The following is a 22,636-nucleotide window of genomic DNA, read 5'->3' on the forward strand; positions in this document are numbered from 1 at the left end:
ATTCTGTTTTGATCTAATAACTTAGCAAACAGAACTTTTATTTTTGGCTTTGGTTTTTGAAAGAAAATAGTTCATAAAAAATATGTTGGAATAAGTAAGTTGGAAATGCAGTTACGAACAGATGGCTTATGTGCAGCCATTGGGCATTATACCACTTCTTCCTGTTTCAGATGAAATTAGTCACAGCCATTCCAATTTTTTGTTTTTTATAATAGCAACAACATAAAATCTTCTGTTTCAAAGATTTAACAGCATTGAAAAGAACAGAACACTATCCAATGTTGAAATTTTGAACTGCCTGGAACTTACTGTTCATGGAATACATCTGGTACTGAATATCACTGTTTCCCTGGAAGGTTAAAATAGCTTTCAGCATCATCCTTTGACTTCTTCACTGGCAAACCACAAAGTGGAAAGAGCTCAATAGGTGCTATCTGTGACATGTGTTTTGTTTATTTTTATTTTATTTTGCTTGACTTGGCTTAGCTTTGTTTTGTTTTGAAGTATAGCGAATTGGTGTGGTGTGATGGTTTGATTTGAGGGGATAACATTTTGAATGGTGTATAGGAGATATTTAGTTTACTTTGACAAATAGCTTTCTTCATTGTCCGTGTGTGTGTGTGTGTGTGTGTGTGTGTGTGTGTGTTTTCATGAAAAAGAGAAGTTGACTTTAGTAGTAGGCAGATTTTTTTTTGTTTTTCTAAGAGACCAAGTAGTTTCTTTCTTTTTAAAAGATTTTTCATTAGCATTTATTAGTTATATATATGTATGTGATGTACTCTTTCCTATTCTGTCTCCCTTATGCCCTCATTTCTTAAAACAATTTTAACTGAGGACCAAGTAATTTCTAATAGTAGCTGTATTAAAGTCTTTGATATAACCTCTTAATTTTCTGATTGATAGAGATAAATGAACCACAAAAATGCTCATCAAGTGTGCATATTGGGTCTATAACCAGAATTCAGGATGTTTTCATTCCTTGAAAGATTTTGTGACAACAGGGGATAAACCATAGGGGGAAAACACAAAAGAAAAAAGAAATCCCGTAGTACATTAACAACAACAACACAACAAAGGAAAATGTCTGTGTCCATATCTTGGAGTTCATTTCACTTAGCATCATCCTATATGGTTATGTACTTAGCTATTGAGCTATTCTGCTTATCTGCTAAGATTGTCCTAGACGTATACTAATTATTACAAATAAGAGAAGCCATGGGTCTTTGGGTCTGGCTTACTTCACTTAATATGATTTTTTTCCCCCAAGTCCCTCCATTTCCTTTTTTTTTTTTTTAAATTGTGAAAATACTGTACAGAGGGGTTACAATTACATGGGCAAGATAATGAGTACATTTTTTATCAAGCATTATAGCCTCCTGCTTTGTTTCCCCTTCCCATCCCTTCCCATCCTCCCCCTGCCCTCCATTTCCTTATAAATGGGGCAGTGTCATTCTTTCTGATGGAAACATAGAATTCCATTGTATGTAGGTATATGTATATATATGTGTGTGTGTGTGTATATATATATACATATATATATATCACATTTTCTTTATCATTCTTCTACTGAAGTACTCTAGGTATTGTATTATATATATATATATATATATATATATATATATATATGTTTGTTTGTTTGTTTGAATTAGGGAAGGGAAGAGGAACAAAAAATTGAGACAGAGAACAAAGGGGGAATCAATACAACAGTGATACAAGACACTGGTTGGAAATGATCTGTACAACTTGCAGGGGTATGGGAGTAGGGAAAGAGAAAAATGAGGGAAGGGGTAACAAGTTCAACAAGAAATATGCTCACTACCTTACTGTGTAACTGTAAACCCCCTCTGTACATCACCTTGACAATAAAATTTTAAAAAAAGAAAGATTTTGTGTGTGGTGGGGCACACACATGCACTAGTAGTTGGGCTTGAACTCAGGTCTTGGACACCGTCTCCTTAGCATTTTATTCAAATGGTACTCTGTCACTTGAATGGCAGATCCACTTAAGACTTTTTGGTGTTTGGTTGGAGGTAAGAACCTCATGTACTTTGCTTACCTGGGCTTGCTTTCAATTGTGATTCTCAGATCTTTGCCTCCTAAGTTGCTAGGATTACAGTTGTGAGCCACCAACTCCTGGCTGACTGATTTTTAAATGCATACTTTCCAGAAGTGAAACAGGCTCACTTAATTTATTGCCAATAGGAAATTCTTTGGTCTTTCCCACTCTTAGTTGTAAAGACATTTGTTTCACTGACAGAATATCTATAGATAATAGAAATCTAGTCAAGTATCCCAGTACTTTGTGAACAGTTCTAGTGTCCTGCTATTTGTGTACATTTCTGAGATTTCCATCTAGTTGAAGACATTAACCTAAAAATGTAACATTGTGGTGGGAGATGGGGAAGAAAATTACTCAGTGATATGGTGTCTTATGTCATGGGAAAAAATATGAAACTGTATGTGAGCTGATTCCAGTACACATTCAAGTTTGTTTTTTCACATTGTTTTTTCATGTTTTTCTGTTTTTTAAGCAAGACTATATATATAAAATTACGTATAATATATATGTGTAACTTTTGTTTTGTTTTGTTTTGGTTGTTGTTGGTCATGGGGCTTGAAATTTGGGTCTGGGCCCTGTCCCTGAGCTCTTTAGCTCAAGCTAGGATTATAAGCACCTCGCTGAAAATCTTTTTTTTTTTTTTTTTTTTTTAGTAGGTCTCAGGGCTTGAACTTGGGGCTTAGGTGCTGTCCCTGAGCTCTTTTGCTCAAGGCTGGTGCTCTACCACTTTGAGCCACAGTACCATGTCTGGTTTTCTGATGATTAATTGGAGAAAACAGTCTCATAGACTTTCCGGCCTGGACTGGCTTTGAACCAGATCTCAGCCTCTCGAGTAGCTAGGATTAAAGACATGAGTCTCTAAACTGGTGCCCTGTTTAGATTATACTTTTTTTTTTTTGTCGGTCGTGGGGCTTGAACTCTGGGCCTGGGCGCTGTCCCTCAGCTCTTCAGCTCAAGGCGAGCGCTCTACCACTTGAGCTACAGTGCCACTTCTGGTTTTCTGGTGGTTTATTGGAGATAGGAGTCTCACGGTCTCTCCTGCCCGGGCTGGCTTTGAACCGCGATCCTCAGATCTCAGCCTCCTGAGTAGCTAGGATTACAGGCGTGAGCCACCAGCGCCCGGCAGATTATACTTTTTAATGAAGGAAGCTATCAGCTAATATTCATTTGCTTTTTTTTTTGGTTGGGCGCCGGTGGCTCACACCTGTAATCCTAGCTACTCAGGAGGCTGAGATCTGAGAATTGCTGTTCAAATCCAGCCCAGACAGGAAAGTCCTTGAAACTCTTATCTCCAATAAACCACCAGAAAACCAGAAGTGGCACTGTAGCTCAAGTGGTAGAGCTCTAGTCTTGAGCTGAAGAGCTGAGGGACAGCGCTCAGGCCCAGAGTTAAAGGCCCACGACTGACCCCCCCCCCAAAAAAAAAGATTAAAAAAAAAGTTGTGGGCTGGGAAGGTGGCTCAGTGGTAGAGTGCTTGCCTTGCAAGCATGAGGCCCTGGGTTCGATTCCTCAGCACCACATAAGCAGAAAAAAAAAGCCGGAAGTGGTGCTGTGAATCAAATGGTAGAGCGCTAGCCTTGAGCTGAAGAGCTGAGGGACAGTGCCCAGGCTCAGAATTCAGGCCCCACAACCGGACCCCCCCAAAAATTGTTAATAGGTTCCAAGCAGATTTATAGGTGCTACATTTACAAGGGGTGTACAGAGTTACACATGGCCCCTCCTAAGATAGAGTTTAAATTCAAGAAGAGAGATAGTCATCAAACAAACCATAAGTCCATAATTACAAATAGTAAGTGTTAAGGAAGAGTTCTGTGAGCAAAACAAGGGGACCCCTTCAGTTTTAGGAGATCCTCAACCCCCAAGGTGCAGTCTATTTTCTCCTTTTCTGGGAGGTAACTTTTAAGCTGAAATATAGAGGATGAGGGCAAAGAATGGAGGCAAGATGTGTTCTGACCACTGTGCCTCAAACCCAGAAGCCATTTGCCTTCAATGTGATGGGGTGCTGGTGACTCATGCCTTGTAATCTTAGCTACCAAGAGGCTGAGATCCTTAGTATTACAGTTCAGAGCCAACTATGCAGGAAAGTCCGTGAGACTTATGTCCAATTAATCACCAAAAACACAAGCCAGAAGTAGAGGAGCTATGATTTTTCATGGACAAAAGTGCAAGATCCTATCTGAAAGATAACTTAGGCCAAAAGGCTTAGGGGATATGGCTCAAGTGGTAGAGGCCCTAAGTTCAGACTTTAGTTTAAAAATCAAATTGGCTTTTATTAAATACCCTGAATCAGGCAGTAACCCACTGCATAATTGATTGCTAAATAATTGATTGTTGGCAAATTAGTTGGTTTTAATAAGATAACAAGAACAAGGAAATAATAATACCCCCCCCCCACCAGTTTGATTCCCATGTTACTTCCTTGTAAGGATTAAAGAAAAGGCTTAATTTTTTTTCCCATTTTGTTAAAATGGTCTTTTTCAATTGGTTGCTGCAAACCTCACTTTTAATGGAAAATGGGTCTATTTAGGAATATTTTCCTGTTTGAAGTTTTGGTTTGATTGCATGGCGCTTAACACAAGTGACTCCATTTTGGTCTGTTCTTTTGCATGAGCTTAGTCCAAAACAGTGACCCTCCAATAAGATGTGTTTAGCAGGGTAATGTTAGAATAGTGGGTGAATATGGTTTAAAGATAGATATAAAATCATGCACAGGCATGTAAACTATATTAAAGCATTTGGACTTTAAGAAGCAAGTGCAATTTTATTTATACTTGTAAGATTGATTCTGCCTGTGTGGTGACATGACTTGTTGATGAAAAGTGAGAGTCAGTGTAAAGAAAGATAAAGTAAGTCATGTTGATTAGAAGGCTGTTTCACTCATCAGTAGCAGAGGTGGAAGCTTTTAGGGTTAAAGTGATGTAACTAATAGAATTATCTTTTAGTTTGGAAATAGCATATGGTGATAGCATATGGAAAGAAAAAGGATAAGGGTGTGTGAAAAATGATCTTTAGTTTTCTAGAGTGAGAAACTGGATGAGTAGAAGTGCCTTTTGTTAAAAAGGTGGTTAAGGAAGAAGCAGATTTATGAAAGGTGAACAAAATATCTGTTGTGGTTATATTACAAATCAGATTCCTATAATACAAGGAATCCTGCATTTGAAAAGAAAATCTATTTTGTAAAAGACAGTTCTACAGTTACTACAGATTTTTTTTTTTTTTTTGAGAAGGGGGTGATATTGAACTTTTCACTTGGGGCTTCATACTTTCTAGACTCCAACCCTTTTTTGCTTTAATTATTTTTAGGCAAGTTCTCATGCCTTTCTACCTTTCTCCTCAGACCAGAAAAGCCTATTTCTCAATCCTCAAAGTATAATCTATTTTCTTCTTCCTTCAAAAACTTTTTGGAATGCTGGAAGTAGTCTTCTTCCTGAAAATAATGCTTCACTTTTTATGTCTTGATGTCATTTGCTTCTTTGCTGGCATTTATTCCAAATGTCTGATAGCTTTAGTTTGGTTTACATAGCCTAATTTACTCTGTAACACTCCTGTCACAGTGCTTCTTTCATAGATGTTCTCTGAGAGGCAATTTGTTTAGACTTCTTTCTCAACTTGAAGTCTGTGTTAGTGTTTATTTTTTTCCCCTATAGGATCCAATGATGCTATTGCTCCAGACTTTCCAGCTCAAGTGCTAGGCACAAGGGATGATAACCCCCCAGACACCGTAAATATTAAACATGAAGAAGGGATCTACAGTAAAAGAGCAGTAACTAAGGCATCCTTCTTGGTTGGAAAAAAGCCCTTTCAGAAAGGTGATGCAGGTAATGACACTTTGTGTATTCTGTGACCTGTTCCCCCTTTTCATTTAGGTGAGAATATTGTATAGTCTTTAACCTTTTACTGATTCATTATGTGCTCTTTTTTCTTGATATTATATTGGGCATATAGAAGAAAGTAAGATATTAATCTAATCCTTTAAAAAGAACTGGGCACCAGTGGCTCCTTCCAGTAGACTATTACACGGAATTTGCCAAGTAGATAGTGTAACTTTTATGGGAAATTGAAAAATATGTGGAAGTGATAAGGTAAGGGAATTACTATGTCAGACATCAAAACTTATTCTGTATGTAGCTTATTTAAAGTATCATTTCTTAAAGAGTAAACAGAAAAGTGAAACAAGGGGACCCTAAAATACATTCATGAATGTAGAAGTTTACTATATACAGAGAGGGCAGAACAATGTATGAAGAAATGAAGATAAGCTATTCTTTAGAGCTTGGACAGCGATCAAATCCCAACTTCATGATGAACAAAAATGTATTCCAGGCATATTCAGTGTAAAAAGGAAAACTTAAACTTTTTAGAATTTAGATAGTTTATCTTTATGACCATGGGTAATTAACAATATCTTATTTATTTATTTTTTTATTGTGAAAATACTGTACAGAGGGGTTACAATTACATGGACAAGATAATAAGTACATTTCTTATCAAGCATTGTAGCCTCCTCCTTTGTTTCCCCTTCCCATCCCTTCCCATTCTGCCCCCCCAATCCTCCCCCCCCAACCATAGTTGTAAAGTTTGTTTTTCCATATAACGACTTGTACATCTCATTGTTGCAATGGATCCACCTGTTTCCCTATTTAAACGATTTGTTTTTTGCCTTCCCCTCCACAAATTATACCAACCTCAAATACAGTGAAAGCAGGGGTTATACCATGGGGGAGGAACATACAAAGCAACAAAAAAATAATCTTATAAATGTGTTAGAAACAGTCACCTGAAAGAAAATTAACGATATCTTAAGCAAGACAAAACATAAGACCCTAGAGAGAAAAAACACAACATTTCATTGTTAAAATGAAAACTTTTATGCATAAAAGACATAAATTGTAACAGATAAAACAGACTGAGGGTTAGGTGCTGGTGGTTTATGCCTGTAATCCTAGCTGAGAAGGAAGCTGAAATCTGAGGATTAGGGTTCAAAGCCAGATAGGGCAAGAAAGTTCTTGAGACTTTTACCTCCAGTAACCACCAGAAAACCAGAAGTGGTGTAATGGCTCAACGTGGTACAGTGCTATCCTTGAGTGCACAAAAGCTCAGGGACAGTGCCCATGCCCAGGCCCCTGAGTTCAAGCCCCATGACTGACAAAACAAAAAACAAAACCAACCTACCAGACTTAAAGAATATTTGCAATCATACAACCAATTTTATAAGACTACATTGTAATGCTTTTTAATGTAAAAAACTTGGGAAACAACCTTGTGTTGATGATATGGTGAGATGATATGGTAATAAAATAATAGAATAACAATATAGTAAAATAACACTGAAAATCAGAGTCACATATTGATTTGGCTAAATCTAAATCATCAGCATTGAATACGATATTGAACCTTTTATAGGAAATTCATTTAAATATTATACCTTATTAACAATTATTAATTGGTTAGTATTATTGCAATCTATAAAAGTTAATAAGCATCCTTGAGATTGATAAGCTCTAAATTCAATATAAGATTTGAGAAGAGAAAGTGGCATTATTGATGGCATATGTCTGTAATGTTTTATTAAGTTTAGTTGTTAATACTTTCATGTTTATTATGTTATTTATATCTTTGGTATGCCCGAAATGTTTTATTAATATTTAGCGAAGTGTTCTAAATATTTCAGAATACATTTAGACCAAATAGATTAGCAGTATTGAAGTCATATTGAATAGGAAAGCACAATGAATTTAAAAGAAAAGAGCATGATAAGTAAAATTTAGACTGATTCTTTGGCTTTCGTAATCTCTGTTGTCTTTTTGATTTCTTTGTTAAGAAATAAGCATAGAGATAAAAAAATGAAGTGTGACCAAGAAGAAAGAGAAATATTTTAGACAAATTGAAAATAACATAACTACATGAAATTTTAAAAAATTATATGAAAATTCTATAAATGAAATCTAGATGAGGTGTTTTCTTTAAGTGAAATACCAAAATTGGCTCCATAAATGACAACAGATTGTTTTTTTAAGGCCAGAAAGTGTTTGTCTACTTTTCACTTTGAGAAAACAACCTGATCTTTTATTTGTTTTTACTTTTGCATCAAACTATGAGAAAAATTTTTATATAACTTGTTATACCTAGAAAAATATGGAAAACTTCCCAATTCATGTCATGGTTTTATATAATAAAGCCTGCTGAAGTGTATTTTTCCTAACTTAGAAAGGGCTTGAGATTTTATGAGGGTGAAGACATATTGCATATTGTATCTATTATATTTTCCTTCTCTATGGGATCTAATATGTCATTATTCCAGAAGCTCCAATTCAAGTGCCAGAGATTCTCTCAGGTAAACATAAAGAAGAGATATTTAGTCAAAGGGTTGTGACTAAGATTGCCTGGCCTGAAGGAAGTGAATGTTTGCAGAAAGACACTGAAGGTAACTGAACGGGATATTCCTGGAGAACTTTTGAATATGAAACATGTTAATCTTATTGTCAGAAATGTGCTTAGTGAACTTTTTCTCTTTACTGATAAAATAAATTTGATACTACAAGATATGGATACTCTAATAACTATTATACCTCAGCTATAGGAATTTAATTTATTTACTATTAACTAGCTCTTTGTTTTACTTTAGCAGGATTATGTTGATTAAAAATTCCCATGATAGTATATTTAAATTAGAATTACTTTGAGATGAAAACAAAAATAAAACATGAGCATGAAGAAACAGAAGCATGCCAGGAGCCAGTAATCATGGCTATTTAGGAGGCTGGATCTGAGGATCCTGCCAACCTGGTCAGGAAAGTGCATGGGACTCTTATGTCCAATTAACCACTAGAAAACTAGAAGTGGAACTGTGGCTCAAAATGGTAGAGTTCAGAGACTGCTTCCAGATCCGGCTGGAAGCAAGGAGGGAGGGAGGGAACAGGAACATATCTGTCTTATAAAAACTCAGACAGACATTCTTCAAGGTTGGCAGTGTAGCAGGGAACAATATTCTTTTTCTTCTGTTGCCTAAACATTTTTGGCTTTCATTATCAAATGGTAGTTATTAGCTATAGTATTACAAAAGCATATTTATTTTTAAGGATTTTTTCAGAATTTGCATATATCATTCCACTTATTTGCATATATCATTCCATCCTACTGGCCAGACTTGGTCACAGAGTGAGATCACACAAAGCTACATATTTTTTTATGGCTGAATAAAACTCCTTTGTGTACATATACCATATTTTGATTATTTGTTCATGTGTTGATGGGCTCCCTAGTTGATTCCATAGTTTGCCTGTTGAGACTAGAGTTGTTGCTGGAGTATGATTTATATTCCTTTTGGTGAATACCTAGAAATAGGATCATGTAGTTCTCTGTTGCTTTTTATTTAAAGGCAACTCCAAAAAATTGATTTGCATCCATTATTTATTTGCATTCATTATCCATTCCCACCAAGAGTATATAAGGAAAGATTCCTCCCCCTCTGATCCATATCCTCATCAACATTTTATTGCTATTTTATGGAATCTCAGTACTATTTTGATTTGCTTTTTCCTGGTGACTAACAATGTTGAATTTTTAAAATGTATTTATTGGTCTTTCGTGATTGAACACATTATTTATTTTTCCATACCAGTAACAATACTTTTGACATAGTAGAAGCATTTTACTATTTTTGTTACCATCTAGTCTTTATTAATGTGTTGTTTCCTCTCTTAGATTCTAGTGAGACAAATACTGCTGAGGACTCAGCTCAAATACAAGACAAGAAGATTGAGAACCTACCAGAAACTAAAGCCTTTGAACAGAAAGAGGAAATCCATATTAAAAGGACTGTTTGTAAGGAAACCAGGCCGAAAGAGAAAGAATCCTTACAAATAGATATTTCAGGTAATGGGATTGGGATGTGTGTGCCAGTATGTATGAGGACTGGTTGGTTTGTTTGTTTGTTTGTTTCTTTCTTTCTTTCTCTCTCTCTGTCTCTGTCTCTCTCTCTCCTCTGTCTCTCTTTCTCTCTGTCTCTCTTTCTTTCTCTCTCTCTGTCTCTGTCTCTCTCTCTCCTCTGTCTCTCTTTCTCTCTGTCTCTTTCTTTCTTTCTTTTGATGAGGCTATAGCTTCATGCTTTAAACAAAGGCTTTTTGTTCGTTTTTGGTTTTTTGATTTTTTTTCCTTTTTTTAAACAGCATTTTAATGCTGTGTTATCTATGTGGACATATATATTAGTTTGTAAAATAATTGCTACTTCTGTAAAGAGACTTTTTTTTAACCATACACAAAAAATGAAATGAAGAATCAAAATATTGCAGCTCTGTAGGGGATAGTGTGACACAGCTTGTGAAAGAAAAACAAGAGTTGGAGGTGTGACTCAGTTGATAGAGTGCCAGCTAGTGAATGAAAGTGTCAGGTGCTGAGTTTGAGTCCTGGTCTTGGACCAAAACAATAAAGAAAAGAAAAATGAACAATATAGCCTGAAAAATCATATTCAAGAAGAGGAAAAATTTTTCTATGTTTTATATTTTGATTCTAGAAGTCTTGAGATATGTAAAAATAATCTAGTGTTAATTGCATATGGAGGTTCATTGATCTTAGTAGAGTAGTTTTAGTCTAGTGGTATAGCTCCTTTTAGGAGAGTAATTTGAAGAGAAAATTGGGATAAAGAGATTTTAAAAAAAATATCTATTCTACTTAGCAGCTTGACTGTGAAAAGAAGCAGAGTAGTGGGCTAATACTTGAAAGGATATGAAGGTTTTCTGAAATTATTATGTACTAAAAGTTGTAATTGGAAAAGGTTCAGTAAAGAGGGATGACCTAAATATATGAGAAATATAATAGATAAAAGAACCAAAGGAGATGAAGTAGGCTCTAGTGTATTTAATTTAGTATTAATCCATCCAATCCTGCTGTCATAAAAAATTATTTCTCACAGTTATGGAAATTGAGGAGTCCAGGTTCAAGGTGTTGGCAGATCTGGTGTCTAATATGAGCCTAGTCTATTTCTAAGATGACACCTCAGTGCTTTGTTGTCTCAAGGAAAAAGGTTATGCCCTCACATAGTAGATGGCTTCTTTAAGTCCTTTTTAAAAGGTATTGATCCCACTCAAGAAGGTGGAGCCATCTTAACCTAATCACCTACTTAAGGCAACATCTCTTACTACGATAGCCTAGGGGATTAAATTGTAATATGAATTTCAGAGAGCACAAGTATTGAAACTATAATGGGTTGTAAAATACTATTGCATTTCCAAATGACTATTTGTTGTAGAATAATAAAAGAAGAAGAAGAAGAACAAGAACAAGAAGAAAGAAGAAGAAGAAAAAATAATGAGGCTGGAAGATTGTAACTTTTATGCCATGCATATTTGACCATAACAAAGTCTTGAGAAAATAAATGGAGATAGTTCATAGTAAAGAACTATTCAAAGGCTTTAAAAATTTATAAAAATATTTTTTATTTCATCCATTTAATGACTGATGAAAATAAAGTCTTTAGTTTTTCAGCTGAAAATTGGGTTACCCATAACCATTTCAATTTTATTAATAGGGTGAATTTTTTTAAAAACAAAATAGAATACATGTAATAACACTATGTATAATAGTAAGTAGTGAGTAAATCAGCAGCTAAGCTTATCTGTAGACTAAAGTTCTTTATGTGACTTTAAGTCACATAGCTCTGTCATATAATAGCATAGTTCAACTCAGAATCGAGATATTTTGATCCTTTCCAGTCTGATTGCTAAGTACAGTAAGTATCTGATAAGAATGAATTTTCTGAAACTTTATGTAAGTTTTTCAGTTTTTGTCTTATACCTAAGGAATTCAACAAACAGTTCTCTGAAGGGAATGAAAATAGTCCTAAGTTTATTCAATCTTTTTTTCTTACAGAATCCAAGTGTCATTCAGAATTTGAAAATACTACTCATTCTGTCTTCAGATCAGCCAAATTTTACTTTCATCATCCAGTGCATCTACCAAATGATCAAGACTTTTGTCATGAGTCTTTGGGAAAGAGTACTCTTATGAGGCATTCTTGGAAAGATTTCTTTCAGCATCATTCAAACAAACTTAGAGAGCCGACTTGTCTTCCTCTTTCTTATCAAAGTGTGGACAAGACTAAGATGGATTACTCCAGAGGAAAGAGCCTCAGCATCAATATGAATTTGGGAGACAATGAAGAGGCACATGCTTCTAAAAGTCAGGCCAGAGATAATCTGAAAAATAAAAGACAAATAAATGATCCAAAAAAGGACCATAAAGTTACCACAGAACTAACAACACAACCCACTACAAGTTTGAATGAACTTTGGAACAAGTACCAGGAGCGACAGAAGCAACAGAAACCACTTGATGTCAGTGACAAGAAAGAACTGTCTTTGATAGAGCGTCTTGATCGCCTGGCTAAACTTCTTCAGAATCCCATCACACATTCTCTTCAGGTCTCAGAAAGTACACTAGATGATAGCAGAGGGGAACGAGACTTTAAGGAATGGAATAATAAACAGCAGAAAAAAAAACTTCAGAAGCAGAAGCGCTATAGAAGTCTAGAAAAAGGCCATAAAAACATAGGTGATCTTAAAAAAAGCAAGGTAGCTTCTCATCAAACTGGGAAGTCTAATCAGATTAAGATTGAACAGATTAAATTTGATAAATATATTCTGAAAAAACAACCCTATTTAAATTATATCAGCAACACTTCTTCAGATTCTAGGCCTTCAGAGGAAAGTGAGCTACTCACAGATACTACCACCAACATTCTTTCTACCACCACTTCTCCTCGTGACTCAGATATATTAACCCAAACAGACAGAGAGGTTACTTTGCATGAAAGAAGTAGCTCCATTTCCACAATTGACACTGCAAGACTGATTCAAGCTTTTGGCCATGAAAGAGTATGTTTGTCACCCAGGCAAATTAAGTTATATAGCAGCATCACCAACCAACAGAGGAGATACCTTGAGAAGCGTTGCAAGCATACCAAGAAAGCATTGAACATAAGTCATCCCCAAATGACTTCTGAGCACACCAGAAGGAAGCACATCCAGGTACATGGCTACAAATTGCATCTGGCTGCAAATTGCATCTGACTGCCTTGTTCATGGACTTCTAAATAGTTAATCTCTGCATACAGGTGAAAAAAAAGCCATTTGCCCTTTTCCGCGCTATAACATTTCTTACTAAATGGAAAAGAGTGAGAAAGTGTAGTACAGTGAGTTGTCATTCTTTTCATCAACACTCATTTACCAATTTCCCTCTGGATGAGAGGGGGCTTTCATTATCTACAGAGTACACTCTTGACATGGGAGGTTGAAGTTCAGAATAACATCTATTCTGAACAGCATTACCTGGTTTTTGTTTATTTTTCTACTCATCCTGTCTTTGAAGAAATATTTGAAGTGCCTATAATCACACAAAAACACAACATAAATAATACAATATGAAGTTTTAAAAGTAAATCAAAATTTGGGATGATAGAAAAATTGAAGCTGGGGTAAGCTACATCATGGTTTATTAAAAATAAACTTACTAAAGGATGAAAAGATGAGTTGAAGCCAGGAGGGAGATAACTTTGCTGTGTGTGTGTATGTATGTGTATGTGTATGTATGTATGTATGTATGTGTACGTGTACGTATGTGTTTACTAATATTGGGGCTAGAACTCAGGGCCTGATTGCTGTCCCTGAGTTTTTTTTCTTTAAGGTTGGTGGCTCTACCAGTTGAGCCACAGCTTAGGTTTTAGTAGTTAATTAGAGATAAGACTCTCATGGACTTTGCTGCCAGTGATTCTCAGATCTTAGCCTCCTGAGTAGTTTAGAATTGCAGGCATGAGCCACTGGAACCCAGCAATTTTAAATTTTGATGTGGTTTAACATACCGTTTTTTTTTGTTTGTTGTTTGTTTCCTATGCTACTTAAAAAATTCATTCATGCTGGCTACTCAAAAGGTTGAGGTCTGAGGATTGAGGTTCACAGCCTCAAGAAAATGAGACTCTTGTTTCCAATTAACTACTAAAAAAAGGGTGGAAGTAGAGCTGTGGCTCAAGTGACAGAGCTTTAGCCAAAACAAAAAAGCTCAGGGATAGTGCTCAGGCACTGAATTTAAGTTCTAGTACCAACACACACACACACAAAATCATTGTTAAATCTAATGATAACAGTGGCAAAAAAGGTATCTTTTTTTTCATGATTTCAGGAGGAACATTACCTATCTTTCACCATTGAGAAAAACATTATGAAAGAGACAAGAGAGAAGGGTGGGCAAGATAGATGTTAACTGAATTTTTCATATGAAGTGTGTCATGCTGAGAATATTCCTTTTTTTCTGTTTTGATGATTTTTATTATGAAGGAATTTTGGGTTTCGCCAAATGCTTTAGCTTCTATTGAGATGATCAGCTGGGTTCTCCCCTCCCCTTTTCTATTATTTTAGTATATCTTTATTGATAAGCATATGTTGAACCATGTTGAATGCTTGCATTCTTGGGAAAATTCCCAATTGGTCATGCCATAATCTTTTTCCTAAGCTGCTACATTTGGTTTGTTTGAATTTTGAAGACGGCTTTTTACATCTATATTCATAAAAGAAATTGTTTGGTAACTTGTGATATGTTCTGAATATGTTTTAGGACTAGTTTTAGGACTAGTTGATCAGAGTTGGACAAGCTTTCTGTTCTTACTGCTCTTATTGGTCTTTCTAGTTTTTTTTTTTAATCCATATTGAAAGTGTAATATTTGCTAAGTGTGATGGTACATGCTTGCAATCCGAGCAATAAGGAGCAGAGGCAGGAGGTTATTGAGTTCAGGATTAGCTTTGGTTACCTACTTTGAGGACAGGTTACATAATATCATCCTGTCAGAAAGGGGGAAGTATTGAAATTGCCAGTGGTTACTGTGGAACTGTCTGTCTCCATTCAGTTCTGTCATTGTAAGGCTCTATTGTCAGGTGCATGTGTGTTCATAAGTGTTATGTCTTCTTGGATTGGCCTTTTAGTAAAATTTCCTCCATTGACTCTTATAACCATGTTTAAATTGAAATTGTTTTGTCTTTAGGATAGGGTACTGTTTGTCTGGTACTACTTTTCTATGGTTTTACTTTGAAATTCCATGTCTTTAAGTCTAAAGTGACACGAGTGGCTGTGTTTTGGGATTCATTCTGTTATCTCTGTCTTTTCATTAGAGACCATAACCAATTTATTTTTTAAAGTAATGCACATAGAAAAGGACTTCCTTTTCCAGTCGTGATGTTTTCTTTATGTTTTGCATACTTTACCCCCAATCACCTAGCTGCAAGTACATGATGGGATGTAGTTCCCAGGAGCATGTTTCATTATATTCAGGAAAGCATGCCTTAGTATGTTCAGACCCTGTCAAACAGTTTACTTTCCTGGTGGGAGAGGGGGAAGCTGTGGCTTTCACATAATTCACAGGGAACTGACTGAGTTGTCAACACATGAAGCCTAGGACACAGGTTCCAGAGGCCAAATTCTGTATGCAACTATAGTATTTGTTTCTACTACAAGCCTCAAGATAGGACTCATACCTTGCTGAGAAGGGTCTCCAACCCACTGTACCCTTTTGCTGTTGGATATTTCCCATTGCCTGAATATTTATGTGGCACCACATTAGACTTCCTCTGTCTCCACAATCACTTCTTGTGACTGCCTCTTATCTAGACAAGTATGGAAGACTGTTATTCCCAAAATTCCTTGAACTGTGACTATTCCTTGTTTTCAAGCCCACAGAGTGTCTTAATCTCAAATAGTAGACCCTCAAAATGGTATGGTTAAGGGAGAGACAGTCTCTATCTACCAGAGAACAGTTTTCCTTACCAGAGTAGTCACTGGCTTTCCAAATCTTCTGGGTATAAAGCTTTTAGGAAGTGTCAGTTTGTCTTGGAACTAGAATTTCTAGTCTGTTACTAGTGCCATTTGGTTTACCTGTGAATGCATGTTTCGATTCTCCTTCCCCTTGGGACAGAGCTTGGAAGTAGCTGCTACTTTTCACTGTTGTCTGTTCTTCTGTGCTTTTCTATTACTTTGCTACCTCTTTGTGATTCCTGATAGTTTTTTTTCTCTTTTTCTCTTCAGAATATAATATAGTCTCTCCTCTCTAATTTGACTGTTCCCTTTATGGAGTCAAAATGGTAGATGCTTTTAATGTACTGTTTTACCCTCATCCCCTGTTCTTTTTTTTTTCTTAATGGAATGTTTTGTTGAAAACAGGTTTCTTTTATTTTTTTAATTTATTTTTTGTTGTTAGATGAAGTCTCACTATGTTATCAAAGTTTGTCTCAAACATCTAGGCTTACATGATTGTCCCACTTCGGCCTCCTGAGCCACCATACCTGGCTTATAAGTTATTCACCATGATTTCTAATGAGAAATGGAAGTTAAGATGACTGATGATCCCTCCTTGTATGTTATAAATCTTAGTACTTTTGCTCTTACTACTTTCAAGAGTCTCTATTTATCTTCAGCTCTTGATGCTTTGATGATAGTATCTCCTATTAAGACATCATTGAATATCTTAGACTATTCATGTTTTCTATGAAATTTGGGGAGTATAGAAATGCACATTATTCTTTTTTTCTGGGACTCCCAAAATATATACTATTAGGTAAACTGGATGATGTCTTCATTTTGCTCACTTTGTTTCCTTAGACTAGATAATTTCATTTCACCTATGCTAAAATTTACTGATAGAATTCACATGTGTGATAAAATTTGCTGTTGAAATGTTCTAGTGAATTTTTCACTCTTTAGGTTCATAACTTTTACTTTTTGTTATTTTCTATTTGGTGGTAAGTTTTTCACATGTTTAGTTCATCATCTGTGGTTTCCTTTAGCTCTTTGAGCATATGTAAAGCAACTGATTTAAGGTCTCTGTCTAATGGTAGCTCATGCTTATTTTCCAAACATGAGTTGGAGGCCAGCCTGGATACGTAGTTGCAACTTAACTTGAGCTATCTAGTAAGACCATACCTCTCAACTCTATAAATCTATTAAAGTAAAAACTTCGTAATAAGTTCACCATCTGTGTTTCCTCAGGTACAGTTTCTTCATCCCTTCATTCCCTCCGCAACTCAATGAATGGGGTGTTTCTTCATATGCCTCATAATATTTTTTAACACTAAAGTAATTTAATAATTAGAAAATAAAATCACAGCAGCTTCATCAGCACAAATGTGGCCCATCTCTCCACCTGTGTAGTTTTTTTTTTTGGGTGGGGGTAGTGGGGTGGTGTGTGTGTGTGTGTGTGTGTGTGTGTGTGTGTGTGTGTGTGTATGTACATGTAAGTGCCTAGGTACTGTTCCTGAGATTTTGATTTTGCTCAAGGCTAGCACTCTACCACCTAAGCCACAGCACCATTTCTGGCTTTTTGCTGGGTAGTTGGAAACAAGTGTCTCAAGGACTCTCCTGCCTAGGCTGGCTTCAAACTGTGACCCTCCAGATTTCAGCCTCCTGAGTCACTAGGATTACAGGTGTGATCCACTGGTGCCTGGTTCACCCTTTATAGTTTTAAAGTCTTCTCCAGAAAATCTTTTAAGTGGCATCATGTAGTAGGCCGCCGCCTGAAGGGTCTGGCTTCCTTCCCGTGGTAAAATAACATTAAGATCTCTTCCAGTGTGTCATGAATGGAGTCCTGGCGGCATCACTCAGTGTAGATGTGCCTAAGCCCTCACTCGTTACCTGTTGAAATAACATCTTGGTTTTACTCAAGCTCTGGCACCTATGAATAAAGCTGCTATATACATCTGTGTGCAGGCTTTTGGTAGAACTCAGTTTTCAGCTCCTCTGAGTAAAAGAGAGACTGACTCTAGGGTACTTTAACAGAGAACCACCAGGTGTTCTGCAAGGTAGTTGCTATTCTTTCCTAACCACCAGAGGGAGGACAGTGCTGTCTGTCCATATACTGGACTGAATATGGCGTTGTGTTGCCCTGGATTTGATAGGGTTGTGATTGTGCCTCACTGTACTTGTATTGACAAATGATGGTGAGCAGCTTTTTACCACTTGGTATTTTCTGGTCAGATTATGTTAAGCTTCTTAGCATACAGTCCTCTCACCTTAGCCTGGGCCAGCCTGGAGCTACTGGGCCAAGCTTAGTTTGAACATATTAAGTCTTGCCATCTCAGTTCCATTGTCAGTAGAGAGGTCAGTGGCTTGGGAACTTTGGGGCTGCCAGGCTGGAAACAGCCTTTATTTCTCTCATAATCTTGAAAAAAATTGACAATTAGGCTGGTTTTCTGTGGCTCAGTTCTATAATCCTGATTATTCTGGGCTGAGACTGTTTGAAGCCAGCCTAGGCAAGAGACTCTTATCTCCAACTACCCAGTATTTAAAAAGTGGAATCAGAGCTGTGGCTCAAATAGGAGAGCACTAACCTTGAGCATAAAGCTTTGGAACAGGACCTAGGGTAGACATATTGTGTGTCTGTCTCTCTGTCTCTGTCTCTGTCTCTGTTTCTCTGCCTCTCTTTCCCTCTCGGTGGTTAGTCTTTGTTGGAGAATTTTCAGCTCTGCCTTAGCCTCACATCATGTTTCTTACTGCGCCTAAATTCAGCCTATGGTTGAAAGTTTATGGTCTAGGTCTTTCTGACATGGATCTTATTCTTTGCATACTTTCTTTTTCCCTGGGTAATTGTTCAAATCCTTATGCCTCTAAGATTTCAGCTGTACTTCTCTATTATTTTTCCCCTCAGGCAGCAGTTTCTTGTTAATTTGGTTTTCATTGTTTTCAAGGAACACTCATTCTTTGTAGAGCAATTTTACCCTGAGAGAATTCCAAGTTAGGTGAAGCACAGACAAGCCATTCTATCAGTCTTCAGAGAAAATTCATACAAACCTCCATGGGAATAAAGTACTCTGCTCTTTGGGGGGGCGCTTACCTACATTAGAAATTCAGGCTACCATATTTAAGATGTTCTGTGCTGTGTATGGCACAAGGATAAGTTAAAATGCTATGAAATTTTCCTACCTTCTCTAGGTAACCTTTGTGTTGGTTCCTATAAAGCTTTGACTATCTTTCATAGTCTTGATAGGGTTGATTTTGATGGCCTTTTGCCTGGTTGTTTTGGAGGTTCTAGGGAAAGCATGTCCCCCCACCCCCATATCCTTTAAGTCTGTACTCCACCATTTTTGTTGAAGTCAAAGTTAAGTTTTGTGTGCCTCTCACAACTTTGCATTTCTTTCTCTGCAACATAACACATACTTTTTTAAAAGTCTTCTCTCTTTCCCTTGTTTGATGTTCTGGAGAGTTAGCCTGTAAGAGAACATAGACATTATTTTCTATAGCCTCTAAGGGCATCATATTCACAACATGTGCACACTTCACTTCAACCACTTAATATGGTGTCCGGCCTTTTTCCTGGTGTCTAATTGTGTGTTCTTCAGGTGATTTAGTAACTCTTGTCTCTTATGTTGCTATTGGTATCAACCTGTACTCCACCTTCAGGAAAAGCCATGAGTTTGCAACTTGTACAATGTAATTACTATAAGGGTAGAAACAATGTTTGATCTAGTTCTTTACATGACCAAGTGGAAAATGGGCCTATATCCACTGTGTTTCTGTCTTAAGAATAGAGGCTTTCTTTCCTGCTTACTATGAAAAAGTATTCTGTCTGTTTTATACAAAAGATAGAATTTCTATATAAAGTATGGCATTACAATTGCACCTGTTATCTTTGTTGATTGAATTTTTTCTAAATATTTTTTTCAGATCTGGAAAAAGATCTGTTAAGTATATATGAAAAAAGTATATTTTAAAGTTAGGTCATCTTTTGGTAATAGGAAATACTTATACTCTCTGTGTGTGCTAGTCCTGGGGGCTTAAACTCAGAGCCTGGGTGCTGTCCCTGACCTTTTTTGTATGTATATTTATTCAAGGCCAGCTCTCTACCACTTGAGCTACAGCTCCACTTTCAGCTTTTTGGTGATTAGAGATGAGTCTCACAGATTTTCCTGCCTGGGCTTGCTTGGAACCATGATCCTCAGATCTTACCCTCTTGAGTAGCTACGATTACAGGCATGAACCACTAGTACTCAACATGGAAACTACTCAAATGGGGAAAAAAAAAAAAAAATATATATATATATATATATATATATATATATATATATATATATATGACTTCTTTATTCACTGTAGCTTTTACCATAAATTGTGTAAAGTAACATTTACCATTAAATTTATTTTGCCTGTAATCTTCTTTTACCTAGTGCATTTTAAATTGGCATCTGCAAAATGCACTTTTGTTTCTGGCTTTTGTGAGTCACTTTGTTCAGTGTAATTAGCATCTAATTAAATTTGTCTCCCTCCTCTCCGCTAGTGTGAGAATCTTTTTAAGTAGATTTACTTCATGTGAAGTCACAATATGTTTGGGTTAAATATAACTTGTCCTGATTCCCCCATTTTGGTGTTTCTATTAAGTAAATATTTCACACTGGAAGAGTAGGGTGGGTTAAAATAACATTTTCCAATACAATTTTACTGTTTGCCAAGCTGACCTCCTGAGCGCAAATGATCCTCCTGCCTCAGCCTTCTGTTTATGAAGGCATTTATTACAGTGAAAAAAAATCGTACACAACATAAAATTTTTCATCTTAATCCTTTTTGGGGGGAGTTGGTCATGGGGCTTGAACTCTGGGTCTGGGCACTGTCCCTCAGCTCTTCAAGTCAAGGCTAGCGCACTACCACTTGAGCCACAATGCCGCTTCCAGTTTTCTGAGTGAGTCTCACAGCCTTTTCTGCCCGGGCTGGCTTTGAACTGGGATCCTCAGATCTCAGCCTCCTGAGTATTTAGGATAATAGGTGTGAGCCACTAGCACTCAGCATCTTAATCATTCTTGAGCCAGCAATATTAAGTATATTTACATTGTTGTGAAATAGGTCTCTAAAACATTTTTGTCTTAGAAATCTGTACCCTTAACTTTTTCTTTTCATGTCAGCCTCTGCTAACCACTAATCTGCTTTTTGTTTATATGAATTTAACTACTTCTGATACTTCATCTGAGTGGAATCACACACTATTTGTCTTTTTGTGAATTACTCTATTTCAATAACATAACATCCTCACATTTTATAAGCTTGCAACAATTTTCTTCTCTTTGAAGTTTGGATAGTATTCTATTGGTTGCATCTACCATATATCTCCATTTACGCTTTGGTGCATTTGGTATTTCTCCACCTCTTTGCTTTCATCAGTAGTGCTGCTGTGAACATAAGTGTGTAAATACATTGAGATAGTACTTTTGGATTTATACCAAGAATGAAGTTGCTGTATTGTATGCTAGTTCTTTTTTATTTTTTAACATTTTTAAGAACCTCAGTATTGTTTTCCATAGAGGTTTTCCCATTTATAATGCCACCAACACTTGTTTTGACTTTTCATAATAACCTTGCATGTGAGGTGATAGCAGGTTAGGATTTTGATTTGAATTTTGTATTTCTCTAATGATTCCCTTATTTTTTCATGTGTGTTGGCAGTTTGTGTATTACCTTCAGTAAAGTATCCCAAATCCTTTGCCCTTGTGGTATGTATGTATGTATGATGTATACATCATGTTAGTATGATGTACACATCATACATAAATATATAAACACACACACACACACACACATATATATATGATGTGTGCACTTGTGTGTGTGTGTGTATAGGTGTACATGTGCTAATCCTGGGGCTTGAATTCAGGATCTCATACATACTCAGGTTTCTTTTTTTTTTTTTATTGTGAAAATACTGTACAGAGAGGTTACAATTACATGGGCAAGATAATGAGTACATTTCTTATCAAGCATTGTATCCTCCTCCTTTGTTTCCCCTTCCCATCCCTTCCAATACTCAGGTTTCTTATGCTGGCACTGTACCTCTTGAGCATACCTCCAGTCTAAAATTAATTGAAGATTGAATTTTGCAGACTTTTCTGCAAAACTGACCTCCAGAGCTTGATCCTCCAGATCTTAACCCTCTTGAATAGTTAGGATTATATGTGTGAGTCACCTGCACTGGACTCCATCTATTTTAAGGACAGTCAAGTTTTCTTTTCTTTTCTTTCCTTTTTAGTAGCAAGCATTCTTCATATTTTATGGATATTAACTTACTATCAGATACATGTGTGTGTGTGCACATGTGTATGTATGCCATTCCTGGGGCTTGCATTTGGGCTGTGAGTGCTGTCCCTGAGATTTTTTGCTGAAGGCTAGCATTCTACCACTTGAGCCACATCTCCAGTTTCAGCATTTTTGGAGTTTAACTGGATTTAAGAGTCTCATAAACTTTCCAGCCTGGCCTGGCTTCAAACCAAGATCCTCAGATATCAGCCTCCTGAAGTAGCTAGGATTACAGGCAAGAGCCACTAGTGCCTGGCTCAGATACATGTTTTTAAGTGTTCTTCCCCCAATTCTGAATTCAGCTAATTCACTCTGACGATTGTGTTTCTTGGTATACAGGTTTTGAGTTTGATATCAAACTTGTTTTTTTTTTTTTAATTGTTTGTTTTTGGTCCGGTCGTGGGGCCTGAACTCTGGGCCTGGGCGCTGTCCCTCAGCTCTTCAGCTCAAGGCGAGCGCTCTACCACTTGAGCCACAGCGCCACTTCC

At 36.6% G+C, this 22,636-nt stretch overlaps 1 protein-coding gene across 1 annotated transcript in view; it reads left to right on the forward strand.

Moving 5' to 3' along the window:
* Positions 1–22,636, forward strand: part of Alms1 (Alstrom syndrome protein 1) — a 120,624-nt gene that overhangs the window by 65,613 nt on the left and 32,375 nt on the right. Inside the window, exons 15-18 of the mRNA XM_013035792.1 lie at positions 5,708–5,878; positions 8,362–8,484; positions 9,765–9,935; positions 11,928–13,084. Of these exons, the coding sequence (XP_012891246.1) occupies positions 5,708–5,878; positions 8,362–8,484; positions 9,765–9,935; positions 11,928–13,084 (1,622 nt within the window). The remainder of the gene's footprint in view (positions 1–5,707; positions 5,879–8,361; positions 8,485–9,764; positions 9,936–11,927; positions 13,085–22,636) is intronic.

Source organism: Dipodomys ordii, unplaced genomic scaffold (genome assembly GCF_000151885.1).
Source record: "Dipodomys ordii isolate 6190 unplaced genomic scaffold, Dord_2.0 Scaffold220, whole genome shotgun sequence".
NCBI lineage: Eukaryota > Metazoa > Chordata > Mammalia > Rodentia > Heteromyidae > Dipodomys > Dipodomys ordii.